Below are 15524 nucleotides of genomic sequence, written 5' to 3'. Positions count from 1 at the left end.
AACAGCCCCAGCCTGTTCAGCCTCTCCCTACAGCTCAAATCCTCCGATCCTGGCAACATCTTTGTAAATCTTTTCTGAACCCTTTCAAGCTTCACAAGATCTTTCCAATACGAAGGAGACCAGACCTGCACGCAATATTCCAACATTGGCCTAACCAATGTCCTGCACAGCCGCAACATGACCTCCCAACTCCTGTACTCAATGCTCTGACCAATAAAGGAAAGCATACCAAACACCTTCTTCACTATCCTATCTACCTGCAACTCCACTTTCAAGGAGCTATGAACCTGCACTCCAAGGTCTCTTTGTTCAGCAACACTCCCTAGGATCTTTCCATTAAATGTATAAGTCCTGTTAAGATTTGCTTTCCCAAAATGCAGCACCTCGCATTTATCGGAATTAAACTCCATCTGCCACTTCAGTCCATTGGCCCATCTGATCAAGATCCTGTTGTAATTCGAGGTAACCGCCTTCGCTGTCCACTACACCTCCAATTTTGGTGTCATCTGCAAACTAACTAACTGTACCTCTTATGCTCACATCCAAATCATTTATGTAAATGACAAAACGTAGAGGACCCAGCACCGATCCTTGTGACACTCCAGGCCTCCAGTCTGAAAAACAACCCTCCACCACCACCCTGTCTTCTACCTTTGAGCCAGTTCTGTATCCAAATGGCTAGTTCTCCCTGTATCCCGTGAGATCTAACCTTGCTAATCAGTCTCCCATGGAGAACTTTGTCGAACGCCTTATTGAAGTCCATATAGATCACATCTACTGCTCTGCCCTCATCAATCCTCTTTGTTACTTCCTCAAAAAACTCAAATCAAGTTTGAGAGTCATGATTTCCCGCGCACAAAACCATGCTGACTATTGCTAATCAGTCCTTGCCTTTCCAAATACATGAACATCCTGTCCCTCAGGATTCCCTCCAACAACTTGCCCACCACTGACGTCAGGCTCACTGGTCTAAAGTTCCCTGGCTTGTCCTTACCACCCCTCTTAAACAGTGGCACCACATTAGTCTTCCGGCACCTCACCTGTGACTATCGATGATACAAATATCTCAGCAAGAGGCCCAGCAATCACTTCTCTAGTGTCCCACAGAGGTCTAGGGTACACCTGATCAGGTCCTGGGGATTTATCCACCTTTACCCATTTCAAGATATCCAGCACTTCCTCCTCTGTAATATGGACATTTTGCAAGATGTCACCATCTAATTCCCTATAGTCTATATCTTCCATGTCCTTTTCCACAGTAAGTTCTGATGCAAAATACTCATTTAGTACCTCCTCCGTTTTCTGCGGCTCCATACAAAGGCCGCCTTGCTGACCTTAACTACTTGACCTCTGTCTCATTACATTAAGGGACCAGTGGAAATGCTCACAAAGATGAAGATTTTTGTTTGGTCTTTTACTTAAAACAAAAGAGTACAGATTGTCTTCCTCAGAAGGTAGTGGAGGCTGATCCTTTAAATTTTATCAATGCTCAATTAAAGAGATTTTTGATAGTCAAGGGAGTGAAGTCTTTTGGAGGTGGGAAAGTAGAATTGAGACTACAAGCAGACCCAGTCACTGTCTTCCTGACTAGTGGATCAGATTCACAGGCAGAAACTGACTGAAGCGGGTTCGATATGGCAGTGATGGTCCATTAACCAGTTGGGTTACAGATTTCAAATAATCACAAAAGAACAGGGTTGGGCGGGGTGGGGTTTGCCCGGTTGCGAGCAGAAAATTCTTCAGCATTCCTCGGGAATATATCACCTGAAAAAGGTGGCGAAACCAGGTTGTATCATCATTTTTAAAAAGCATCTGCCCTTGCACTTGAATTTGAAGAGTTTGAGGGAAAAGGATTGCAGTGTGGGGCTGGTTTGGACAACTGTTTCAAAGAAGCAGCACAAAACGGTGCATGGCATCCTCCTGTACTGAAAGATTCTATGATTTTAATGCCCCAAGAGAGGGAGGAGAAACACTAGGTAGCAGTAATGCTGTTACAGAGTAGGGTGAAGTTAGCTTTTGTTGCCTTTCTTGATGTCAATCTGCAAGATAAATGGACTGGATCGAAGAGGCAAGAACCTAATCAGGGTCAACTGTCACCTTCATAGTTTCTCCTCACCCACAAAATATCCCTCCAACATGGAATGCTCTCAGATCATAATGCCTGATGAATTACCTCCAGTCCAAGAGACCAAACTAGCAGCATAGTGGGTAGCGTGGCTCACATCAGAGCCACTCCAGGAGTAATAGAGTCATAGAGATGTACAGCATGGAAACAGACCCTTCGGTCCAGCTTGACCATGCCTACCAGATATCCCAACCCAATCTAGTCCCACCTGCCAGCACCCAGCCCATATCCCTCCAAACTTTTGCTATTCATATACCCATCCAGATGCCTTTTAAATGCTGCAGTTGATGAGCTGCCAGAGGAAGTGGTGGAGACCGGTACATTTAAAAGACATCTGGATGGGTACATGAAATGGAAGGGTTTAAGAGGGATATGAGCCAAGTGCTGGTAAATGGGACTAGATTAGGTTGGATATCTGGTTGGCATGGACAGTTGGACTGAAGGGTCTGTTTCCGTGCTGTACATCTCTATGACTCTACTGAAGGGTTGTCTGCATCATCAGATGCCTGAGCTTGATTTTATGTTTAAACCCAGGGTTGTCATGTTATGTAACCTGAGTGGCTCAGGAGAGAGCAAGAGAGATCAAAGAAAACATTGAATTTTCCTGCACAAGCTACAGGAGTTGAGGGTTCTACAAGAGTGTTGTGTACTTCAGGAATCTGGATGGCGCTGACAGCTAATAGGACTTTGGGTAAGTCACTGTTTTGCTGATCACTGCCTGCTTGGGGGGAGGGGGCTTCATTATAATTCGACAAAATTGAAAAAATAGGCCTTAGAGACTTGTACCTTCAGAGGGGTGCTCAAAACCGCAGTCAACAATGGCACGCAGTAACTCTGGTTTCAGCAGGAAATCCCGGAACCCAGAACTGTGTATGGACACGTACGAGCCCTTCACATCCTTCTTGAGCGGCACCTCTGACGCATCACCCGCTGCCTGGTTCTCGACCTCGTCATCCTCATAGTCCAAAAGCTCATTGTCAACATCGTTTTCCGCCATTCTGTGGTGTTAAATGTAGCTGTCCTTCTCTAAAGCAGGGGGAAGGAGGAGAAAGGAAGGACATGAGAGTCTTAACTTGGAAATTAGACAATCTGGACACGCTGGTCAGACCCTGCTCTGGGGATGCAGGAGTGCCAAGATCTCTTAAAACTCCTAAGCACTAGCCCTGTACTACCTTAGTCAAAGACACGCGAACCTTATCCGCAACCGTACCCGCTTCTTCCCAACCGAGTTTATGCTTGCGGTGATTAGGTCAACGTAAATAAATACAATATCACTCAGGTGGCACATCAGGAGGCAGAGGAACAGAGCAACTTCCCATATATAGGGAGGATTTAATAAAGAAAAAAACAACCAGAAACAATATAATCCACTGACAGCGTGGCTTTCCTTCAGGTGCTCTGGTTTCCTCCCCTCAATCCAAAGACATACAAGTTAGGTGGATTGGCCATGCAAAAATGGGCTCAAGTGTCCAGAGATGTGTAGGTTAGGTGGATTAGCCATGGGAAACATTGGGTTACAGGGATAGGGTGGATCTGGTGGGATGGTCTTTGGATGGGCCGAATAACCTGCTTACACACTGCAGGGATTCTGTGATTCTATAATGACATCAGAGCTACGTGGAAAATATGGTGTTGTAATGCAAGTTTAAACTATCCATTTATCTCATTTTGTGTAGAATCTGTACACAAAGAGTTAAGTAGCTTTCTGCTGTGAACAGGGATGCTTTGCCAAGGTGAGGTTGAAAGAATAGAATCATCGCTCATCATTTCTTAACACTCTGGGGCACACTGCTTGCTCACTGCATAGTAATAAAGAGATTGATTGGAGGGCTTCAATGGGTCATGCAACCATAGTAACAAAATTGCTGTCAGAGATTGACATTAACGTAAATATACCTTCTTGACTTCATATTATCTAAAAGTCTATACTATGATACTGACTGCATTGTAGTTTAGTGCTAGCATGCAGAGAATGAAGCGATCAAAAGGTAGAACTGAGTAAGACACCATTTGTTGCAATCAGGAATTTGTACCAAATCCTGAATGTAATAAGAAAAAACAAAATCACATTATAAATCTAATTCTGTAGTAATTACAAGCAATGGCATTGTTTAAAATCACAAAACAGAAAAAATAAAGTGGACACAAAGTGGAGGCGATGGAATTAACTTAACATCACTTTCAAAGATCCAGCATCAGCACTACAGATCTGTGTGGTTCTATAATCAAGTGTGTTGCTGGGAAAGCACAGGAAGTCAGGCAGCATCGCAGGAGAATTGATGTTTTGGGCATAAACCCTTCATCAGGAACGAGGCTTGTGGGCTGGGGCTGAAAGATAAATAGTGCGGGAGACGGGGGGGGGGTGTTGGTGGATGATTGATGAAGGAAAAGGAGATAGGTCAGAGGTGGGAATGATGGACAGATACGCAGGGCAGTGCCAAGTTGGAGGCTTGGGACTGGGATAATGTGGGTGGAGGGGAAATGAGGAAGTAGTTGAAATCCGCCTTTATCCTGTGTGGTTGCAGGGTTTCGAGGAGGAATAGGAGGCGTTTAGATTAGATTACATTAGATTAGATTACATTACAGTGTGGAAACAGGCCCTTCGGTCCAACAAGTCCACACCGACCCACCGAAGCGCAACCCACCCATACCCCTACATTTACCCCTTACCTAACACTACAGGCAATTTAGCATGACCAATTCACCTGACCTGCACATCTTTGGACTGTGGGAGGAAACCGGAGCACCCGGAGGAAACCCATGCAGACACGGGGAGAACGTGCAAACTCCACACAGTCAGTCGCCTGAGGCGGGAATTGAACCCGGGTCTCTGGCGCTGTGAGGCAGCAATGCTAACAACTGTGCCACCGTGCTGCGTTCTTCCTCCAGGCGTTGGGTCGTAATGGGTTGGTGGTGGAGGTTGGCATGTCCTTGACGGAGTGGGAGGGGGATTTGAAGTGTTCAGGCATGGGGCAGTGCGGGTGTCCCAGAGATGTTCTGTCTCTCCGATGTAAGGGAGACCACATTGTGATCTACTGCATCTGTTGCACCCGGTCTGGTCTCCTCTACATTGGGGAGACAGGACACCTTCTTACGGACCATTTCAGAGAACATCTCTGAGCCTCCACCACCGCCAAACGGTTGCCACCTGGAGGAAGAACACCTCATATTCTGCCTTGGGACTTTGCAACCACACAGACTAAATGTGGATTTCAACAGCTTCTCCACTTCCCCTCCTCCCATATTATCCCAGTCCCAAGCCTCCAACATGGCACCACCCTCCGGACCTATCACCCTCATCTACCAATTGCTTTCTCAGCTATCTTCCTCCCAACCTTACCCCCTCCCAATTGTCTCTCAGCCTCAGCCCAGAAGCCTCATTCCTGATGAAGGGCTTATGCCCGAAACATCGATTCTCTTGCTCCTCAGCTTTCCCAGCAACACACTCTCAATTCTGATCTCCAACATCTGCAGTCCTCACTTTCTCCTGAGTTGTTCTATATCCTGACATTCTGCCCGTTTCTTTGTCAAATTCTCTCTCTCTTCAAAGACATTGTATCTGACTGGGATAACGATCTATCACTATCAACATGGGTGGGCCTGATGTAGAAGCTTCACCCTCACATCATTAGCCACTAATACTATTTTCCCAGCTTTCGGGGGGGCAACGAGAGGAGAGGAAATAAGATGCACTGACAGGTCACAGGAAACAGACCCTTTGGTGTAACTCCGTCTTGACGACTAGATAGCCTAAAATAATAGCGTCCTATTTGCCAGCATTTGGCCAATATCCCTCATGGAATGAGTTGCCAGCGGAAGTGGTCGAGGCTGGTACAATTACAACAGGTTCCTTTTAAACCTTTCCCCTCTCACCTTAAACCTATGCCTTGTACTTTGGACTCCCTATGCTGGGGAAAAGTCCTTGACTATTCACCCTATCCATGCCCCTCGTGATTTTATAAACTCCTAATGTCACCCCACAGCCTCTGATGCTCAAGGAAAATGGCCCCAGCCTATTCAACCTCTCTCTATAGCTCCAACCCTCCAATCCTGTAAACTTCCTTGTAACAGTCTTGTATTAGGGGAGATAGTGAGGACTGCAGATGCTGGAGATCAGAGCTGAAAATGTGTTGCTGGAAAAGCGCATGCCTGAAGAAGGGCTCATGCCCGAAACGTCGATTCTCCTGCTCCTTGGATGCTGTCTGACCTGTTGCGCTTTTCCAGCAACACATTTTCAGTACAGGCTTGTGTTACACTGGTTCAGAGATGAAGGGGTCGTTTGTGGCAACCTTTCTACTCCTATATGTTAAGAAACTATATATAAAGTGTTCGATGGGATAGATACAGAGAAGCAAATTCCCACAGTGGATGAATTAACAAAAAGAATGGGGAAGTTATATGCTATGTGTAAAATTCTGACATTTGGCAACGAAAGCAGCATTTCCACTCCTGCACCTTATATGAAAGGAAGGGTAGTGAAAAATCAGCCCTTAACATCTTCCAAAATACTTCAATCGAAATCTCCCAGGTTTCTGAATGACACACTTTCATCAGGTCAAGCACTTAACGTAAGAAATCAAGAGCTGTCTTTCACCAACGCCGGCGCGATGGGCTGATGGGGCCTTTTTCTTGCACTGTAGACCTCCCCCTCCATGCGATCGGCGCAACAGGCCACAACATATTGAACCTTGTCTTTCGCAACACCATCTCAGCCCCCTCACCACAAAACGAGCAGTACCGAACAGTGGGAGATAATGTTGGACCAAGGAGCCGAGGCTAATATTGCAAAATTGGAAAACAAAAAGTTATGCAAAAAAAAATGGGAAGGGGGTGGGGAGAAAAACCGAGGGAGGCTGCGGGATAGAAAGATGAAGCGAGTGCAAAAACAAAAAAAAAGAGCAAACGCTCGATAAAATAGACCAGTTGGTTTTGCAGGAGATGGAGATCGACGAGGAGGAAGGGGATTCACCCCCCCCCCCTCCCCTCCCCCCGGCAGCGGCAGGGCGCGAGATCCCGGGCAACGTTCCATTCACCCCCCTCCCCTCCCCCCACACACGGAGTGGGAGCGGTTGGGGTTCCATTCCATCCGGGCGGGGAGGGCTGTACCATCCCCTCTCCTCAGGGGGAGCGCGGAGGTGAGAGTGTGTGGGGGGGGGGGGGGGGGGGGAGGGAAAGAGAGGAGAGAGAATTCCATTCCCCGGGGATTCTGGGGGGTTGGTGAGGGGAAATAAAGTGTCGCTCCTCAGCCCTGGTTGTACGCCACCCTCTTCCATTCAAAGCCGCTGCGGGGAGGGAAAGGGACGAATACCCCCCACCCTCACCCCCACCCTCACCCTCACCCCGCCGCGTTTCCGACCCATCGCGCGGAGAACTTTTTAAACCGGTCATATCCCTCCCGCCGTCTCCTCAACCTACCTCCGCGGAACCTACACCTGGCGTGTGTATATATATATATATATATTCGATTGGATAACGGGGCACAAATCGCCGATCCCTTGTCTCTCCCCGTCTGTCTTCACTCGGGTTTCACCGACTCCATTCAACCCCCTCCGCTCGTCCTCCTCAAGACCCTGAGAGTCGAGGCTGCCTCCCCAGCGCCGGTTTTCTCATCTCGGTGGAAACTCCTTCCCCTGCGTTCCTCTGGGCTTTACAGGCGGAGGATTCCTCCCAGTGAGGACTAGTATTCAAACGGTCTTTTCGGGTCGGAAGGAGGTTAATTCCCATCCACCCAACCCAATCCTTCCTTCAACCCCGCTGAACACTCGTTGCCTTGGTGACTGAAGGCATCTGAGCGGACAGCCCTTATCGGGGATTCGCCGCCCGCGTTTCCAGCGGCGGGAGACGTCAAAAGGCCCACCACTGCACATGCGCCATGCCGGGAGCTGAGCTGAGCTGACCCGCCCCCCCCCCCGTGATGCGCAGGCGCAATCGGGACGGGCGGCCGCTCGTTCCAACGCATCTGCATTGGTGACACACTGGCGCCACCCCCGCAAACGCCCGCCCACTTTCCGGAGAGGAGGTCCTTTGGTGCGCACGTGTAGTCAGGAGCTGGTGGACCGAGCCGCCGGGGATGCGCATGCGTACCGATACCCACCTGCCTCTCCCGTGGCTGCGCATGCGCCTAGAGGCTTTAGAGGATAGGGAGGGGTTGAGACAGTGCCTTTTTTTTCCCCCCTTTCTCAAGACGTGTTAGCTCCCCTCAGCATTAATACATCTTTGATCACTGTGAGATTATTTGAAAGAAGGTGTTTCACTTTCTTAATGCAAACAGAAAAAAAAGTAGTAAGGGAAGGACGTTGTTCTGTACACCAAGAATAATAAGCCAAGGGTTCCTGAAATCAATGCAAGGTAAACTCAGAAACACAAAATGCTGGAAATACTCAGCAGCTAGGTTATTGTAGAGAGAGAGAAAGCAGGCTTAGTGTTTCAGGTTTGTGTCCTTTCGTTAGGACAGGGGAAAGTAACAGAGATGTGATGGTTCTTCTGTCATTAATTCATGGGATGTGGGTGTTGAAGGCTTTCCTCGAATTTATTGCCCAAAGTTAATTGCCCAGAGGGCAGTTAAGTGTCAGCCACAGTGCTGTGGGTCTGGAATCACATTAGGCCAGAACTGATGAGATTTCCTTGCCAAAAATGCCATGAGTGAACCAGATGGGTTTTCACAACAGTAGATGCTAGTTATGTAGTCACCCTCAGGCTAGATTTCGGTTTGGGAGTTTGTGAAATTAAAATTTCACGATCTACCATGAAGTGCTCTCCAGAATGTCAGAATTGTTAGTCCTCCAGGCTGGAATAATGGAATGATGCTAAGACAAGAAAAGAAAGAAATATCTGTTGAGAGCTGGAAGCCAAAAATAAGGAAATAATCCAAAATATGCAAAGAAAGGGAAACATTCAGGGTAGAGACTATGGTCTCAAATTGTTGAAGTCTGGACTGAGTGCAGAATAGCACTTCAGCCTTCAATTAGATATTTTGAAGTCTTCTAGACTCAACATTGATTGTACATACACAACAACAGCATACATACATTGATGTAGTGCCTTTAACATTGAAAAAAATCCATACTGCTGGAAAGTGAGCCAAGGAGGGTGGCAAAAACTTAGTTAAGGGGATTGGTTTCAAGGAAGGTTAGCCAGGAGGGGCTTGCAGGGATTAAGAGAGAAAAGTCTACATTGAGTTTGGGCTGTTGAAGGTACAACACTAATATGACATTACTTGGGGCTAATGAGGTTGTGTCAAAGAAACAGAATGGTTGGAGTTGTTTTACGGGCAGAGGAGGTTACAGTGACGGAAATAGATGAATTTAAACAGAAATTGCTGGGAAAACTTAACAAGGTTTGTAAGCATCTGTGGAGAGAAAGCAGAGTTACTGTTTCAGGTCCAGTGACCCTTTTCAGAACTGATTCTAGCTCAGAAAAGGTTGGTATATTTGTTGAAGATGAGGTGGGGAGATGGGAAGGAGTAAATGGGAGGTGGAGATAGAGTCCAAAGAGAGAGAGAAAAAAACAGTTGGACAAACAAAGGAATGGGTAAAGGTCAGCCTGAGGGCATCAAGAGCTGCTAATTGTGACTTTAAACACAGTTTAGAGGTAGCAGAGTACAGATTAATAGTTGGTTAACTGTTTGATGATGAGTATAGTTTGGTATTCTCCAGGTATTGGTAGACTAGGAGGGGAGCCATTTTAAAGCTTTGGGGGAAGGGGCAGCAAAATTGGGCAGATTGAATAAACATTTTAAAGATCTATTTTGCAACATTTCAATATCCCAAAATGCTTTACAGACAATGGAGTGCATTTAAAATGTTCTCACTGCTGTAATGTACAAAGAACAACATCCAATTTGCACATAAATGTCTCACAAACGACAATGTGACAATGACCAGATTACTCATCTCTCAGGAATGTTGATTAGAGCTAAATGTTAACTGAGGCATCAAAGTGTTGTCACGGACCTGTTTTCCATCCATCAGAGAGGGCAGAAGCAGCAGTTTAACATCCCCTCTGAAGTCAGCAGCATTGATGGTGCAGCACTGGGAGTTTCAGCCTGGCTATTGTGCTGAAATCGCTGCGTTGGGTTGTCTTGATCCCCACGACCATCTGACTCGGAGGTGAACATGCTGCTAATGTGAGCCATGGCTGACACAGGCTGATTCTTAGCGAAGTACCCCACTCCCACATCAACGTGAGAGGTTTTTCAAACTTGTGCGCAGAAACGGAGCACTTGTTTTTCTATTAATCCGTGGCACGAGGGCATTGCTGGTTAAATCCATCCCTAATTGCCCAGAGGGGAGTTAAGAGTCAACAATATCACTGATAGTCTGGAGTCATACGTAGGCCAGACAAGGGCATTAGTGAACCAGATAGGTTTTTGCTGACAATCAGCAATGGCTTTTGCTGACAATCAGCAATGGTTTAATTGTCATCTTAAGATCCTTAATTCCACTGTCTGCCCTGGCGGGATTTGAACCCGGGTCCCCAGAACGATAACACCACTAGGCTGTCACCTCCCCGAACATAAGTCTACATGTGGGAGTGAGCACTGAAACTGATCTCAAAGAGAACATCTTGTGTTAAAACATGACCTTTCAAAACAATCTTCTTTCAAATGAAAATGTTGTCACCTTTTGTTGAACACGGAAATTCATGTGGAGGTTTTCTCCTGACATTCTCCCCAGTTATTTTCAGTGTAGTTGAGATAGTGGTCAGTGAGCCCATATTTTATTGCTATGTTTACGGATCAATTTGCAAACCTGAAAATTGTGGCATTCAAAATTTACCAAAAAAACCCCTCCGAATTGCTTGTTTCTTGACTTGTTCTAAGTCCAGTTTACCACTCAGTAATTGCACTTGCTGAACCACACCGTCTCACACTTTGGTAACGCCCCTGTTTTAAAATTCTCATCGTTGGGTTAAAATCGCTCTGTGGACCTCTAACATTTAACAATTCTTTATGATCTCTGTGCGACTCCAATTCGGACTCTTCGGGCTTCCACCATTTCTGTCACCCCATGCTTTGGTAGAGAGTCATGCAGCATGGAAACACACCCTTCTGTTCAACCAGTCCATATCAATCATAATCCCAAACTAAACTAGTCCATAATCCTCCAAATCTTTTCTATTCGTGACATTTATGCCTTCTGGGTCCTGAGCTCTGCAATTCCTTCCCTCATCCCCTCCCCTCTCCAACTCTCTTCCTTTTAGATATCCTTAAGATCTACCTCTGATAAAATGTTTAGTCACCTGTCCTGAAATATCCTTTGTTATAAGTCTCAATTCATCACTAAAATTACAGCACCGTCTAGCTAGAGGTTGTCATTGATGTCAAATGATTTGTTTGCCCTGCAAAGACCATTCAGTGTTGGTACGATTTTAAGAGTATACCTTTTTCACAATTTTGCATCCTTTCACGTGTGCTTTGGCACGTGATTTGTATAATTCTGAATGTCGGATGGAATCTTGTACCTATGAAGAAAGCTTAAAATTAATCTGCAGGCCTTCAAGCTTGTTCTGCCATTCAGTTAAATCCGCGCTGATCTGAAACACTACCTCTTTTATTCATCTGAGCTCCCTCAAAGCAATGAAGGAGCGATAAAGGAAGATCAGACGCTTGGTAAAATTGTACCAGTCAAGAGTGTGTTACTGAAAAAACACAGCAGGTCAGGCAGCATCCGAGGAGCAGGGGAATCAACATTTTGGACATAAGCCTTCATCAGCATTAGTGCAGGAGAGAGAGAGAGAAAGGAACTGACACAGCAGTGAACCTGCACAGTTGCTGCCTTTGCTGTTTGAATTCATGTATCACTGGACATCAGAGTGTGTCTGGGATAATTAACAAACAGTGAAATTCCTTGGAGGAACCTGTTCGGGAGAGGTCACAGCACAGAAACAGAAGTGAATATTTAAGCGTGGCCTTACAGTAAGTCTGCAGTAGTGAGTAGAGGGAGGTCTTTCTAGATTATATGTTTTATTGAGATATGTCTCTTGATTAAACTTAAAATATAAGCCATAACTATTAAATTTAACTGGAGCAGTGTTTTGTAGAAGAATAAGACGGTGCTATTTTCTGGGTCTGCAGTTTGTGGAGAAGCAAAAATGGCCTTTATTACAGTGATATGCTGTTCTTGTTGGATGTGGAAGTTTAGGGAGAGTTTACGGATTACTGAGGATTACATCTGCAATAAATGCTGTTGGTTGCAAATCCTATCAGATTGAATGGATTGGTTGGGGAGACAATTCGAGGCAATGAGGAATTTAAAAGAGCAAGGGGATGTGATTGATGGCAGTTATAGGAATGGGGGACAATTCGCAGATACAGTCACAGAGAGGGATTAACTCCAGGAAAGGTAAGAGAGGTAGGTAGTTAGTGCAGGAGTCTTCTGTGGCTATCCACATTTCAAACAGGAATGCTGTTTTGGAAAATGGAGGGGTGATGAATTCTCAGGGGAATGTAGCACGAACAGCCAAGTTTCTGGTATTGAGACTGGCTCTAATGCAATAAGGGGTACATCGGGTTCCAAGAGATCAATTGTGTTAGGGGACTTTCTAGTCTGAGGTACAAACAGATGTTTCTGTGGCCAGCAGCGAAAAATCAGAATGGTGTGTTGCTTGATCAAGGATATCTCAGAGAGGGTGCAGAATGTTCTCAAGGGGGAGAGGGGCCAGCTGGACGTCATTGTACACATTGGAACCAATGACATAGGAAGGGAAAAGGTTGAGATTCTGAAGGGAAATTACAGAGAGTTAGGCAGTACTTTAAAAAGGAGGTCCTCGAAAGTTGTAATATCTGGATTACACCCGGAGCGATGAGCTAGTGAGGGTAGGAATAGGAGGATAGAGCAGATGAATGCGTGTCGAGGAGCTGGTGTATGGGAGAAGGATTCACATTTTTGGATCATTGGAATCTCTTTTGAGGTAGAAGTGATATGTACAAGAAGATTTGCTAGAACTGCTAGGGAGGATTTAAACTAGTAAACTGGAGGGATGGGACCCAGGGACATAGTGTGGAAAGAGATCAATCTGAGACTGGTACAGTTGAGAACAGAAGTGAGTCAAACAGTCAGGGAAAGCAGGGACAAGGTAGGACAAATAAATTAAACTGCATTTATTTCAATGCAAGGTGTCTAACAGGGAAGGTAGATGAACTCAGGGTGTGGTTAGAAGCATGGGACTGGGATATCATAGCAATTACAGAAACATGGCTCAGGGATGGACAGGACTGGCAGCTTAATGGTCCAGGATACAAACGCTACAGGAAGGATAGAAAGGGACGCAAGAGAGGAGGGGGAGTGGCGTTTTTGATAAGGGATAGAATGACCGCTGTACTGAGGGAGGAGATATTCCCGGAAATACATCCAGGGAAGTTACTTGGGTGGAACTGAAATAAGAAAGGGATGATCACCTCATTGCGATTGTATTGTTGAGCTCCTAATAGACAGCGGAAAATTGAGAAACAAATTTGTAAAGAGATCTCCGTTATCTGTAGGAATAATAGGGTGGTTATGTTAGGGGATTTTAACTTTCCAAACATAGACTGGGATTGCTGTTATGTTAAGGGTTTAGATGGAGAGGAATTTCTTAAGTGTGTACAAGAAAATTTTCTTATTCAGGATGTGGATGTACCTGTTAGAGAAGGTGCAAAACTTAACCTCTTGGGAAATAAGCCAGGGCAGATGACTGAGGTGTTAGTGGGGGAGCACTTTGGGGCCAGCGACCATAATTCTATTAGATTTTAAATAGTGATGGAAAAGGATAGACCAGATCTAAAAGTTGAAGTTCTAAATTGGAGAAAGGCCAATTTTGACGGTATTAGGCAAGAACTTTCAAAAGCTGTTTGGGGGCAGATGTTCGCAGGTAAAGGGACGGCTGGAAAATGGGAAGCCTTCAGAAATGAGATAACGAGAATCCAGAGAAAGTGTATTCCTGTTCGGATGAAAGGAAAGCCTGGCAGGTATAGAGAATGGTGGATGGCTAAAGAAATTGAGGGTTTGGTTAATAAAAAGAAGGAAGCATATGTCAAATTTAGACAGGATAGATCGAGTGAATCCTTAGAAGAGTATTCTTAAGAGGGAAATCAGGAGGGCAAAAAGGGGACCCGAGATAGCTTTGGCAAATAGAATTAAGGAGAATCCAAAGGGTTTCTACAAATACATTGAAGGCAAAAGGCTAACTGGGGAGGGAATAGGGCCCCCCAAAGATCTGCAAGCTGGTCTTTGAGGTGCAGGAGATGCGGGAGATACTAATCGAGTCTTTTGCATCAGTGTTTACTGTGAAGAAGGACATGGAGGATATTGAATTTCGGGAAATAGATGGTGACATTTTGAAGAATGTCCATGTTACAGAGGAGGAAGTGCTGGATGTCTTGAAACGCATAAAAGTGGGTAAATCCCTGGGACCTGATCACGTGTACCCTAGAACTCTGTGGGAAGCTAGATAAGTGATTGCTGGACCTTTGCTGAGATATTTCTAGCATCGATATTCACACTGGAGGTTGGCTAACGTGGTGCCACTTTTTAAGAAAGGTGATAAGGACAAGCCAGGGAACTATAGACCAGTGAGCCTGACGTCAGTGGTGGGTAAGTTGTTGGAGGGAATCCTGAGGGACCAGATGTACATGTATTTGAATGCAAAGTACTGATTAGGAATAGTCAACATGGCTTTGTGCGTGGGAAATGATGTCTCACAAACTTGATTGAGTTTTTGAAGAAGTATCAAAGAGGATTGATGAGAGCAGAGCAATAGATGTAATCTATTTGGACTTCAGTAAGGTGTTCGATAAGGTTTCCCATGGGAGACTGATTAGCAAGGTTAGATCTTACGGAATACAGGGAGAACTAGCCACGGATACAGAACTGGCTCGAAGGTAGAAGACAGAGGGTGATGGTGGAGGGTTGTTTTTCAGACTGGAAACCTGTGACCATTGGAGTGCCTCAAGGATTGGTGCTGGGTCCACTGCTTTTCCTCATTTATATAAATGATTTGGATTTGAGCATAAGACGTATAGTTAGTAAGTTTGTAGATGACACCAAAATTGGAGGTGTAGTGGATAGTAAAGAAGGTTAACTCAGATTACAACAGGATCTTGACCAGATGGGCCAATGGGCTGAGAAGTGGCAGATGGAGTTTAATTCAGATAAATGCGAGGTGCTGCATTTTTGGAAAGCAAATATTTGCAGGACTTATACACTTAATGGTAAGATCCTAGGGAGTGTTGCTGATCAAAGTGCAGGTTCATAGCTCCTTGAAAGTGGAGTCGCAGGTAGATAGGAGAGTGAAGAAGGCATTTGGTATGCTTTCCTTTATTGGTCAGAGTGTTGAGTGCAGATTTTGGGAGGTCATGTTGCGGCTGGTTAGGCACTGTTGGAATATTGCGTGCAATTCTGGTCTCCTTTCTATGAAAAGA

At 45.5% G+C, this 15524-nt stretch overlaps 1 protein-coding gene across 2 annotated transcripts in view; it reads right to left on the bottom strand.

The window, feature by feature from the left end:
* Positions 1–7832, bottom strand: part of ddx39b (DEAD (Asp-Glu-Ala-Asp) box polypeptide 39B) — a 35674-nt gene extending 27842 nt beyond the window's left edge. Inside the window, exons 1-2 of one of the 2 annotated variants that reach the window (XM_043678157.2) lie at positions 7541–7832; positions 2912–3151 (exon numbers count right to left, since the gene is read on the bottom strand). In XM_043678157.2, coding sequence (XP_043534092.1) covers positions 2912–3122 — 211 coding nt within the window. In that variant the 5' untranslated portion in view covers positions 3123–3151; positions 7541–7832. Of the gene's footprint in view, positions 1–2911; positions 3152–6580; positions 6903–7540 lie in introns of those variants that run through there. The other variant, XM_043678159.2, reaches the window with a different exon arrangement.
* Between the last annotated feature and the right edge of the window lie 7692 nt (positions 7833–15524).

This window comes from Chiloscyllium plagiosum, unplaced genomic scaffold (genome assembly GCF_037043375.1).
Source record: "Chiloscyllium plagiosum isolate Xiang-an unplaced genomic scaffold, Cpla_swu_hap1 HiC_scaffold_35, whole genome shotgun sequence".
Lineage (NCBI taxonomy): Eukaryota > Metazoa > Chordata > Chondrichthyes > Orectolobiformes > Hemiscylliidae > Chiloscyllium > Chiloscyllium plagiosum.
Note: the sequence above shows the minus strand (reverse complement) of the source record. Positions and strands in the feature narration are given on the sequence as shown.